Source organism: Lates calcarifer, linkage group LG7_1, assembly GCF_001640805.2.
Source record: "Lates calcarifer isolate ASB-BC8 linkage group LG7_1, TLL_Latcal_v3, whole genome shotgun sequence".
Classification (NCBI taxonomy): domain Eukaryota; kingdom Metazoa; phylum Chordata; class Actinopteri; family Centropomidae; genus Lates; species Lates calcarifer.
In genome coordinates this window covers 22448104-22460199 of record NC_066839.1, presented here as the reverse complement: position 1 = coordinate 22460199, position 12096 = coordinate 22448104, and the positions used below count along the sequence as shown (strand labels likewise).

The 12096-nt window shown below is 40.1% G+C and overlaps 3 protein-coding genes across 3 annotated transcripts in view; 1 reads left to right on the top strand and 2 right to left on the bottom strand.

The window, feature by feature from the left end:
• The window catches only part of LOC108899331 (gap junction beta-7 protein-like), a 494318-nt gene extending 491848 nt beyond the window's left edge, over positions 1 to 2470 (bottom strand). Inside the window, exon 1 of the mRNA XM_051072060.1 lies at positions 2354 to 2470. The gene's annotated coding sequence lies outside the window, so the exon portion shown is untranslated. The remainder of the gene's footprint in view (positions 1 to 2353) is intronic.
• On the bottom strand, positions 1426 to 2503 carry LOC108899318 (gap junction beta-7 protein-like). The gene is given in 4 exon segments (XM_018699708.2): positions 1426 to 1611; positions 1613 to 1639; positions 1641 to 1892; positions 2354 to 2503. Coding segments are annotated over 3 exon segments (450 nt in total). The 5' UTR covers positions 1878 to 1892; positions 2354 to 2503.
• Positions 2504 to 9288: 6785 nt separating this feature from the next.
• On the top strand, positions 9289 to 11463 carry si:dkey-63b1.1 (B2 bradykinin receptor). The gene is made up of 2 exons (XM_018699706.2): positions 9289 to 9379; positions 10277 to 11463. Exons 1-2 carry the CDS (start codon positions 9347 to 9349, stop codon positions 11345 to 11347), a joined length of 1104 nt encoding a protein of 367 aa, XP_018555222.1. The 5' UTR covers positions 9289 to 9346; the 3' UTR covers positions 11348 to 11463.
• Positions 11464 to 12096: the final 633 nt, after the last annotated feature.

Genomic DNA, 12096 nt, shown 5'->3' with positions numbered 1-12096 from the left:
TTTACACTGTATCTGCCCTATTTGTCTTGACTGGCAGGCAACTTGTGAAATAAAGATTGTATTGAGGGAAATGGTGGGAAATAAACACAGACTTTGGGGAAAAAAAAATGATATTTTGAAATAAATCTGGTGGAATGACAAAAAAAATGACTTCCAATAAATTCATATTTTTAGGCTGAGTTTTAAAGATGTATTGGATTATTTAACAATTCATGGTTAATTAAGATATTTTGCCTATATATTCATATGATTGTGTCTTTATGTCCTTTTGTTTCTTGTTCTGATATTGAACATCTTGGGCTTCCACAGCAGTCAGAAGATAATTGGAAATAAATTTTATTTGTTTGGTCAAAACTGCTTTTGAGATATCCTGAACTGATTTTGTAGCTACTGTATGTCACAGGGATTGTATTCAAGCAATAACTCAAGATAATATCAGTGAAGCAGTAAGCAAGATACAATGACTGTGTGTCTCTAGAATGGTCCAAACTGTAAAAACACTGGATCTTACATTTCCCATAATGTAACTTGATAGTGTCTTTGATTAGACCCTACCTGCCTGAAACATCCACATCTTCCAAACTGCATCCCCAGTTTACAGGACAAAAAATGTTGCATTAAAAATTTGTAGTCTCTGTGCCTGACCTGAGGTAGCCCTGATGATATCACTATCACGGGTTAGAGTCAGGGTTATTATCTCACACAAAGGTCCTCCAGAGCCACAAAGGATATCACACCAAATGTCTTCACAGTGTAACAGACACCTTATAATGAGTAAAATGATCTCTATGTATTAATTGCAGATGCCCCTTTAACCAAAAGGGAGCAGCATTGAATTTGAGTAACAGCTAGTTGCATTTTAAATGGAGCTATGTAGAATAAATGTTTCCAATAGAACTGAACCCTTGAAATTTCATGCAGTCTGGAGTTAAAATGAAATAACATCTTTCAGTAGCATCATTAATATCTGCAATTAGGGTCTCATACTATCATATGTTACAACAGTGTTCATTTATCAGGTTAAACAAGGTTTCACTGTAGTTTCACTTTGAGATGAGAACAAGCCTCAGTCAGTCACTGCCCTCTAGGACTGGACAGGCTGGTTTTCAGCAGTGGATGCAGGCTGTGTGGTGCTGGTGTCTGTATTAGATGTGGGCTCAGCAGAGACAAACTTGTTGACAATAGGAAACAGGTGGCTGGCTGTGACAGAGAGTACTCTCCTCCACAGGGATGTACCGCCTGGTGAAACATTTCCACAACTGCTTCCATATAATGTACATGAGCTCCACAACATTCAGAGTGATACACAGAATGGAGGTGCAGCCCATGATGTAGAGGAAGATCATCTTCTCTTTGGCTCTGGCTATGTAACAATCCACTGTGTTGGGACAGGGACTCTGGCTGCAGCGGAGCAGTATAGGCACCTCAAAGCCGTTGTACAGGAAGTAGAAAGCGAGCAAAGGAGCCCACCTCAAAGGATATCTTGAAGACCAAGCTGACTGTGTAAGTGCAGAACAGACCTCCATCAATGCTCCCTTTGTCCTGGTACAGTTTTCGCTTGTGTTTGGCCTCTCGGTGTTCCCTGTAGGCCACATGCAGGGCAACCAGCATGGGATGGGGTGGACACCATGATAAGCTGTCAGGGCCCACAGACGCACCTGTGAGATGGGGAAGAAGTGGTCGAAGCAGGCGTTCTCACAGCCGGGCTGCTGGGTGTTGCACACAAAATCCTTCTGCTCATCCTTCCACACCTGCTCAGCTGCTGCCACATAAACCAAGATTCTGAAGAGAAAGACCACAGAGAGCCAAATGCGCCCGATCACAGTGGAGTATTTGTTCACCCCACTGAGGACATTCTCCAAAAAGCTCCAGTTCATCTTCCTCTGAGACTCCTGTTCAAGGAACAGGAAGTGAATTTAGCACTGCAAAAACCTCTAGGATATTTGGATAAATGTTATTTATTGAAATATACCAGTGTTTTTACATACATACATCTCTCTCTCTCTCCCTAGAGATATATATCTGCTATATCTGCCATAACATTATTACCACCCACCTAATACATTGTTATCAAACCAAGCACACATCCCTCTAATGGCAACAACACTCCCCAATGTCAGGGACCTCCCCCAGCAGGATACTGTTCCCACCACAGCACAAACACTGCTCAGAAATGTCTCCAGGAACACGACAAAGAGCCCAAGGTGTTGACCTGGGCTCCAAACTCCCCAAAAAGTGGCTATTTTGAAGAGTCTGTTCTTCTAAGAGGCTAATAGCTCATCTCTCAAATAAGTAAAGAACTTCCTAAAAGGCTGCGACTCTGGTCAAATACAAGTGAGAGGCAGATACTTACCGGCGGTGCCCAAGGGATTTCTTCTCCGTGTAACAGCAGGTGGTGTCGGGTCTGTACTGTGTATCCTCCTGCCTGCACACCTGCAGGGGACAGCTCTGGTGCCACACCTTATCCAGACAGACTCCAACAGTCAACAACGTATGATATGTGTCACATACTTTCTCTTTTGTTTACTGTGAATTACTAGTAATCACGTAACCAGGAACCTTCCTCTAATTCACCTGTTGGAGAGAAAGGTTCACATGAAGTGATGTGTGTGTGTGTGTGTGTGTGTGTGTGAGTGTGTGTGTGTGTGTGTGTGTGTGTGCATGTGTGTTTACACAGACAACATCACCATGGAGCTACCTAATGCAAATATCTACTTCCTTTCCTGTTCAGACTCAGTGTGGGAGGAGAACACTGAAATAACCACACAGAATCAAATGTTTATTTCTTTATTTCTTTATTCTTCCACCTGCACTGACACATCTAACTTTGATGAGAGTCAGATCACATTACACTGCTGATGAATAAAACATGTTACCCAAGGCCTGTGTCTTCCTAATATCATGCGTCTCTTGTTTGTCAGGTGTTTGCTTGTCCTACAGAACAGCCCATAACCAGTCTCCACTGGTTATAGGCTGTTCTGTAGGACAGTAGGATAGTAATTAATATTTATCTGTTGTGCTCAGTAATCCTGATGAACCTCACTGGACTCAATTAATTGTTCAGTTCATGGAATAAGACTGTATAGTGCTAAAAGACAATGCCATGTTGTTATATTTGTGTAATATAGAGCTAGAACTTATCTGTCAGCAACATTAGATTTTTGCAGTAGGTTATTCCAGCCACTGAGAGGCGCCATTCCCATCTAAATAATACATTTAGGGTGGGTGGGGTAAAGTGAGATACACTGGTATAGGTACATGCTAAATCATCTTGAAACTAACCAGAACTTCTTAATAAATAAATTTAATAAGCATTTGACCCCAGGGCTGGCTGGACCATTTCCTACATGTCATTCCCCTGTATTTCCATCTGTCTCCACTGTTATTATCAAATAAAGGCATAAAAACTATGTATTTTCAGATGTTTACCTCCAAGTTAACTGAATCTGCATGCTCAAACCCAGTTTGTATAGATGGCTGCTGAATCCTCAGGGGCAAAAATTAAAAGTCTCAAGGAGGACAGTACTCCACTATGGTCAGTTAATGTGATCAGCTAACACTGTCCAGTGGTATAATGTAAGTAAGTACATTTACTGTATTGGTATTTTTACTTAAATTGAGTTTTTGAATTTTATACTTTTATACTATATCTACTTCACTACATCCATCCATCCATCCATTATCTATACTGCTTATACATTAGGCTCGCAGGGGGACTGGGGCTTATCCCAGCTGACACTGGGCAAGAGGCAGGGTACACCCTGGACAGATCACCGTTCTACTTCACTACGTGTCAGAGTAAAGTGTTATTTGACATATATAGTTACTATTGCATATGAGTATTTTACATGCAAAACATGATCAGCTTATAAAATACGAAGAAATGTTCAAGATTACCCAAAACTGCACCTTTAACAGTTAATGCATCAATAATAATAATCCAGTGATATGTAAGAACATTACTGAAGACATTGATCTGTTTAAGGAACTTGTTAGAGACTATTTTCAGCAGTGTATCGATTATTAATTAGTATATAATTAACAGTTGCTGCTGAGTATTTGGGGCAGCAGGATGATGGGAGTCAAAATGAACTACAGTGTATGTGTTTATGGTAACGAAGGAACAATAATAGTAATAGTTAATAGCAACAATGCAACTCTTTAGCACAGAGGAATGTGATATACAATTGTTGGTTTTGTCTCTGCATTTATTTGTATTAAGAACCATACACTTTAAGTACATTTTGTTCTACTATTTATTTACCTTTACTGTATATCTGACTAATATACATTATTCAGAGAGAGAAGAATTGCAGTCAGTCCTTGCAGTAAGCCATTCCAACCACCGGAAGCACCGAGCCTGTTTCACCTGGGTCAACATGTATTTGGACACTTTTACCATCCACCATTGTGTATTGGTCTCTGATGAAATAATGTGTCCTTTTCAAAAATATGAACAACAGGTGTTTGAACCAAAGATATATTTTGAGTTTGGTGTACATTGTTATCATGAAATTCTCTCTACACTTAGGTTTCTTTTTAGGTTAGTGGCATGTATTGCACCCTCTCTGTGTTCTTGTATGTGTGAGGTACACAACAGAAGTACAAAATAAACATTGCATTCACAAAACCTGCTGCTTTGCCAGTTTCCTTTTGGAGGTAACAGCTGTCTGCTGATATTCCGTATTTGATTTTTTGATGTAAATCCTCAACCGACAGATACAGTTTAAATAATGCAAGTTACTTCTTGCCTTTTGGAACAGCTGTGCGCACAGGGCTAGTACTCCTTAGTGTAAGAACTGATTGTGGACTGTTTTCTCAAGGATCTTAAACACAAGGGGAAGATTTGTTATGGGTTTATAGTTGGCTAATACACCTGGATGAAGGGTAGGCTCTTTAAGAAGAGGTTCAGTTACATCTACTGTAACTGATGGGGTGATCTCAGTAAAAGTAGGAAAAGATTTTGGCAGGAATTATTTAATAGAACGTTGAAACCCTCAAGAAGTATAATAAGGCCAGCATTGTTTTCAGGCATGATAAATGAAATCAGATAGTTTGTTTGGAGTGTGATATTTGCAGTTGATGGGGTTATGTTTAAAGATGAGAAATTACACCAGGCAACTGGAAAAGTACTGGATACTGGAATCAGGTTTCAGACTTAGATATCAAGAAAATCATATTTTTTCAGGAAATTCTCTCTTTCCTGTCAAAAGTGTGTGGAAGAAGGGGTCACTTATTGCCAGGAAGAGTGAGTGTTTGGTTACACAGACAATAATGTGTTGGCTGTTCTGTCCTCCTGCGCAGCTTGAATTAAAGGGGGAGGCATTCCCACTGAGTCAAACTGATAGCAGTCCTCATATGGTCGTGGAGAATGTGTCTGTGTAAACAATTTAGATAGACAAAGTTCTCACCCTGTGCCTATTCTCAACAATGCAGTTCATCATAATATGTGCCATAGCAATATAATCAGGGAAATGAGTCTCTCTATTCAGACTCTATGAAACCCTGGTGAGCTGATGACAGTTCTTGCTGCAGAGCAGAAATGCTGCTTTGCTATTTTCTATATGAAATGTTGGTGACACCTTACATTAAAGTACACAACTGCCAGACCTGTCAGGGCTGGGGTGGGGGTGGGCGGGTGCTGTCATGACCCACAGACATGATTTATTGGAAGTAGTATTGATAATTGCTAATTGATCATTTTTAATATGTTGTTTCTTATGTATTACCTAAGGACTTTGGTCTTGTTTTTAGGTGACACCTTTGACTTTTAGTTGCATTCATATTGTTTTTTGTGTGTTTTTACTCAGTGGAAGGCTCCTGAAACAGGACTCTGTGTTAGTTCGTTGGTTAGTTACTTAGTGTTTGTATTGATTGGTATAGTGGCAGTATGCCTTTCATATCTCATGGGTAACTAATTAATAAACGTATCTCTCTTGACATTAATAGTATACTTTTGCTCTTTGATGGATAAAAGTTATTATAATATCATTATACTTTCTTTATGATTTAACCTAGAACCGTTACAGTAATCATTGCACTTTGTTCCTGCTGTACATCATCATCATCACTGCCAGATCAGCTCCCCCAGAGACAATAGGGGAGGCCTGGCCTCCAAGAGAAACATTGCTCTAATGATTGCCAGAGTCATTAGCCAGAGATGCATGCTGCTGTGGGTCTGCTTCTGCTTATCTGCTTACAAAATATGTTGTCATCTGTAGCAAGAGAGAGAACACCTATCAGAATAATTCTGTGACTACAATCTGTGTATTTTATAGTTCTGTTGGAGTTAATGAATATAACATTACACATCACAGAAATACTTGATATGTGATATGTGATTTGGAGCTTTCATCCCCCATATACAGGATGACAACTTATCAGGAGAAAGAGACCAAGTGGTTTTTATCAGAGAAAGAATTTTATTCATTTTATTTGTTTTATAGGTATATTTGATCATAGTCTAGTAATAAGTCTCTGTTTACTAATATGCACCTGTTTTAATTAGCTGTTAATGCGAATACAAAAATACTGTCCACTAATTACTCCAATCAGTTTTTCTATGCTGTTCTATTGTTAAGTATGAATCTACTGTCAAGGAAATGTAACACTTTGTGCTCAGGTGTTTTTAATATTAAAACTTTTCTCTCAGAGCAAAAAGCATTATTTCCCTGTGCCGGTACACTGATGATGACATTTTTGAGGATTTACAGTAAACTGAGTGTAAAAAAGGGAGCCTCTTGAAAAGCTGGAAACATTTACTCTATGGAATGTGTGAAAGCATTGCAGAAATTCCCAGTTCAAGTTCTGCTGGAGGTGTGATGTAGTCCTGGTCATAGAAGCCAATGAGTTCAGTTTACTCATTCAGGTTCTGGTTTCTCATTTGTCCATGTTTGCAGTGTGTATGACTCCCCTAGGATTAGTTGTGTAACACTCTTGCTGGCAGGAAATGACTGCGATGATTAGCTATGTGTGTCGTCATGCTAATCACCCTTCCCTCCCCATGTGTGAGTTGTTGAGGTATATAGACTATAGTATATATAGTTTATTTTCTTCTATTGTTGATTTTCATGAGTGCAAATAGACAAATGGCAAAATGTGTTACATTTCCTCTTGGTCAACTTTCAAGAAAGAAAGAATAATATATCAGGTCTACTGTTAAATGTTAAATGTTGTACAGGGAGTGCTACAGTAGATACCTGGCTTGTGTTGACAGCAGTTAGACCCATCTGCTCTCACCGCCATCTGATCCAAAGAAGTATAAGACATGTTAAGTGTAATCAGGTGTAGCATTACTATGAAAGAGGTCATAGTGGCAGAGATGTAAACGGACATGAACCAGAGGCTGCATTAAGTTAAAAGTAAGGTCAGAAAAAAAACCAGCCAGCCCTGCTTACCCATCACCCATCAGTGATAGGAAGCAGACACAGAAGCAGTCATAGCTCAAATGGCCAGTTCTAGGAGATAGACTGTAATGGGCACAAAGCCAACATAGGAGTAAACAATCAAAAACTCCAGAATGAAAATGAATTATTCTATACAACAAGACCTCAGCTCTACGTTGGACATTTGACTGTTTGACTTTTAACAAATAACATGAAAAGAGCAATGTTGTTCAACAAGATTAGACTCAAACTCGTGTCTTCCCCCTCCTTTTATCTCTCTCTCTCTCTCTCTCTCTTCAACAGGCCTTCGTCATAAGTCACACCACATTCTGATCTTAACCAAGAACTAATTTCTCCTTATTCCCTTTCAGGTCTGAAACCACATGAAATAAGGGGATTAAAACTGCAAAGTGCCTGAGTTTCTGGGTCTTTGGCTGCAGCTTTTAGCCACTCACCATGCACTTTCACCATCCCTGTCATTTTTGTCCTCATGTGTTTTTGTTCTTTTGCCACATGCTCTTCAAATAACTTCTTTTGTCTATATGTGCAAGTGATTTCCTCTATCCTACAAGCCCAGCAACAAATTAAGCCAGGAGAACAAAGTTGTCTAAATATATTTGTACAATTTCCTTTTAATAATCCTGTAACAGACATGATGTCAGCCAACTCAGGTACAGCCTCCAGAACAGACGACACATCAGCTGGGACCCCCGACATAAGAACAGGCGAACGCCAAGCAGGACAGTCAACTCAGAAAAAGACACAGGAAGAGATGAGACTTGAGATGAAACAAGTGAGATGTCGGTCAGGCAGGTCACCACAGGAACTGACACAGGAGTAGGCAAGCAACTTGAAAGCAGCTAACTGCATTGCACAACATTGCTGTGTTAGACTAAACAGAATTTGAACCCTGTCTGATCTGCACAAGAAGAAAGTGCAGACATGTTGACCCCTGCCTCCTAATAATTCATCATAGTTCACTATCTTAGAGATATTTTCCCCACAATATTCTGCGACATACAACAACTCTGAGTAAAGTAAGAGAGATTCTTCTTGGATTGAAGACAACATCTGAAACATGGAATTTCTGCAGGCCTAGCATACTTCTACAAAGAGCTATATATGTCTCAGCCAGATGTAGTCATGAACAACAAATTTTGTCTACAAAATGTGTCTACAAATGGTTGAATAGACCATGAAAGGGTTAAGCCCACCAACAAAGCTTTAATTTATCAACTGTTTCTTCAACAGCCATCAATGAGCAGATGTGAGTGGTCATTCGAAGATCCAGAACCAGACGAGGGCATGATGACTAAGGTATGATTCAAAGGTCATGAGAAAATAAAATGAATAAATATAAGAAAATAAAAGATAGAGATAAAAAAAAAAATCCTTTTCTAATATCACGTGTCCTCATTAGAATTCCTTGAACCTGATTCTTGCCACAAAATTATTTTATTGAGTACACATGATGTACCCCAGCACAACAACTGGACACATCTGTGCTTGCGTACAGACTCCTCAGCAGCTGCTGAAGGTCATTTATTTTTCTCACTCAAATGTTCCTAGTCAGTCCACGAGTTTGAATTATTATTATTATTATTATTTCCTCTCTTGGAGACATTGATCACAGACCACATTTAGTTTTATTTTGTGAGTACATGTATGGCTGATGCCTCCAATAGAGAGTAGTATACAGTTTTGTGTAACTAAACCCTAACAGACCTTACAAGTCACTGAGTCAGGAGGTGAAAGCATAATGCTGCTGGACAGTGAATACCATTTTGGTGAGCCAGAAACCAGCACAGTAGCCGTGGGGGAAAACAGATGGAAACTGTGAGTGACGACACACTGATGATCTCTGGGTCTGCACATATAAAAGTGATCAGTCTCTCTGTGCTCACTTCAGTGCAGGCTAGATCATCGCAACAGTTATCTGCAGGGTATGAACATGAGGCAAAATGGGATGGATAGAGCAGAGCCACAGAAATAAGGTGAGTGGTTCAAAAGCTTTTCACAAAGCAAATAGAAAGGAAAGTGTATTATTTCTGGGCAGTTTCTGACCTTTCATTTGGCACACTATGACAAAGGTATTTTCATTTACAGCTGCTCTAGAGAAGTTTAATTCATTGATAACAACATAACTGCAGTGTAGCAATTAGGCCACTTCTGCTGTCTGAGCCACGGACAGGCTAAACTAAATTTCACACCATACTGTATATGATATAATATATCAAGTTTTTGAGTGAGGAGGGAAGGTAGATTGCTGAGCCACTCAATGATGATATCTGTCTCTCATATGTGATGAAATGTATGTAATTTTAACACGAATCTCTTGGTAAATAATATTATCACTCTCTCAGTCCTGCTCTCTTCAACTACAGATCATAGTTTAAATAAGAACCATTAAGGTTCAGGGGGAACAAGCTATCCATGCTTTTATTACATCACATCTTAAATACTATAACACTGTGTTCATCTGACAGTCTATCTCATCTACAATTGAACTGGAATACTGTAACAAGCCTTTTAACAAAAACTAAACGTAGATCACATTTTTACTACATTCAGCTTTTCTCCATTGGCTCCTCAATTGATTTTAAACCTTTTCTCTTGACATACAGAGATTTACATGGTCAAGTATCTCTGTATTTAAAGAGTTATTGACCATTAGGGGGAGAACCCTGGAACAACCTCCCAAAAGATTCAGAGAATTCTTAGATTTTTTTCTTGGACTTTGGATAGTAGTAGCAGTAATTTTCTAATAGATGTATCAGACAAAGGTTGTCTAAATTATCACAGGTTACCCAAAACCATTTTTACTCACTAATTAACTTTGCCTGGTTGCATATGATGACACAGCTTTGACTACAAATCATTGTCATTCACAGTTTCCAGTGTTTATGAATGCATCAGATGGACTGGTCCCAACTGTGGAGCCTGAGCTGGACCCCTGCAGTAACTACACTGAAGCTTGGCTGTGGCTGTCCTCCCTGCAGCCGGCCTACTTAGGTTTGATCAGTGTCACTGGGCTGGTAGGGAATGGTCTGGTTCTCTGTGTGTTCTGCCTACAAAGGAAGCCCTGTACTGTGGCTGATGTCTACCTGGGGAACCTGGCAGCTGCTGACCTGGTGATGATGTCCTGCCTTCCCTTCTGGGCTGTTACCATTGCCCGAGGCTACCAGTGGGACTTTGGAGAGGTCCTTTGTAAGCTAGTCAATGTGGCCATCTCTATGAACTACATCTGCAGTGTCCTGTTCCTCATGCTGGTCAATGTGGACCGCTACCTGGCTCTGGTGAAACCCATGAGCCCCAGCCGTCTGAGGAGAGCTACCTGGGCTAAGCGTATCTGCCTGGTGATCTGGAGCCTTGGCTTCCTCTTCAGTCTGCCCATCCTGCTCTTCCGCACAGTGACATTCGTAGAGGACCCTGGTGTACATGCTTGCATTCTGGCCTACCCCCACTCAGCATGGAGATTGCTCCACAACATTTCAAGGAACTTGCTGGGTTTTCTAATCCCCGTTCTGGCAATGGCTTACTGCACTCGTCACATTGTGGCTGCACTGAATGACCGTGGAGCAAGAGGACTCCCTGGGGTGAGGGCAGAGAGGAAGGCCACCTACTTGGTCCTGGCTGTGCTGGCGGTCTTCCTCTTCTGCTGGACACCACACCAGATAATGCGGTTTCTTGACACTCTGGATTACTTCCAGGTCATGCCTGGATGCCTTTGGGGTCATGTCCTGGACATTGGGATACAGCTGTCCACATATCTGGCATATAGCAACAGTGCTGTTACCCCCTTCCTGTTTGTCATTGTGGGGAAGCACTTCAGGAGAAAGGCAAAAGAGGTGTTTGGAAAAACTCTAAATCCCTGGTCAAAACACATGACCTACCTGAGTGTGAGCTTCACCTCAATGAATAGACTCAATGAAACACAGCGTCTAAGTATTGAAAAATCTTAATCATTACAAGTATGTCATGACCAGTTTCTGTAGAGACTTCCTCAATAGTTATACAGACTGTGATTAAAATATGTATGCATTGAAAAACTTCATTTTGAAATAAAACTGTTCTATGATCTCTTGATGAGAGTCTACAATAGTGTTCTGCTGCAGTAATTAAGTTGACATAGTGTAATGGTTTACAGAACGTTGCTTCTTCACATGTCCAGCAGACACAGAGAAACATTATTAAATATCATGTGCACAATTTGCTCTGCAGCTTTGGCAGATTCTTTTTGTTGGTGGAATCTCCTCCCATGGAACACTGCAGCAGAGATCTTTGAATGATGCACTTAAACAATCTTCAACTGGCAGGACAACAACATGGAAAACCTAGAGTGGTTACTGTGATCAAAATGCATAGACTGGTTCCTAACCTTAGTGAAATGATTCAGCAGTGGTAAATGTCAAGTATTTATCATGAGCATCACTGTTTACAGACATTAATACTTTTTGGGATAGTCTGAGGAAAAGGCATGTTACATTATAATCATCATTCATTTTATTAGCTTTGGAAAAGAAGTTTATATCTGTGATCTGATGACCTGCAAATCTAATGGTTGTTAATCCATCAGAGATAATAGGTTCAGTATTCACTCTTCTTTGAGCTTTGTTTTCTATCTCCAGAATATACACAGAACAAATTTTAGCTCTATAGCTGCTAAATGATCCATTATGTTTACCACTTAGTCTTTAATTTTGTCTGCCGT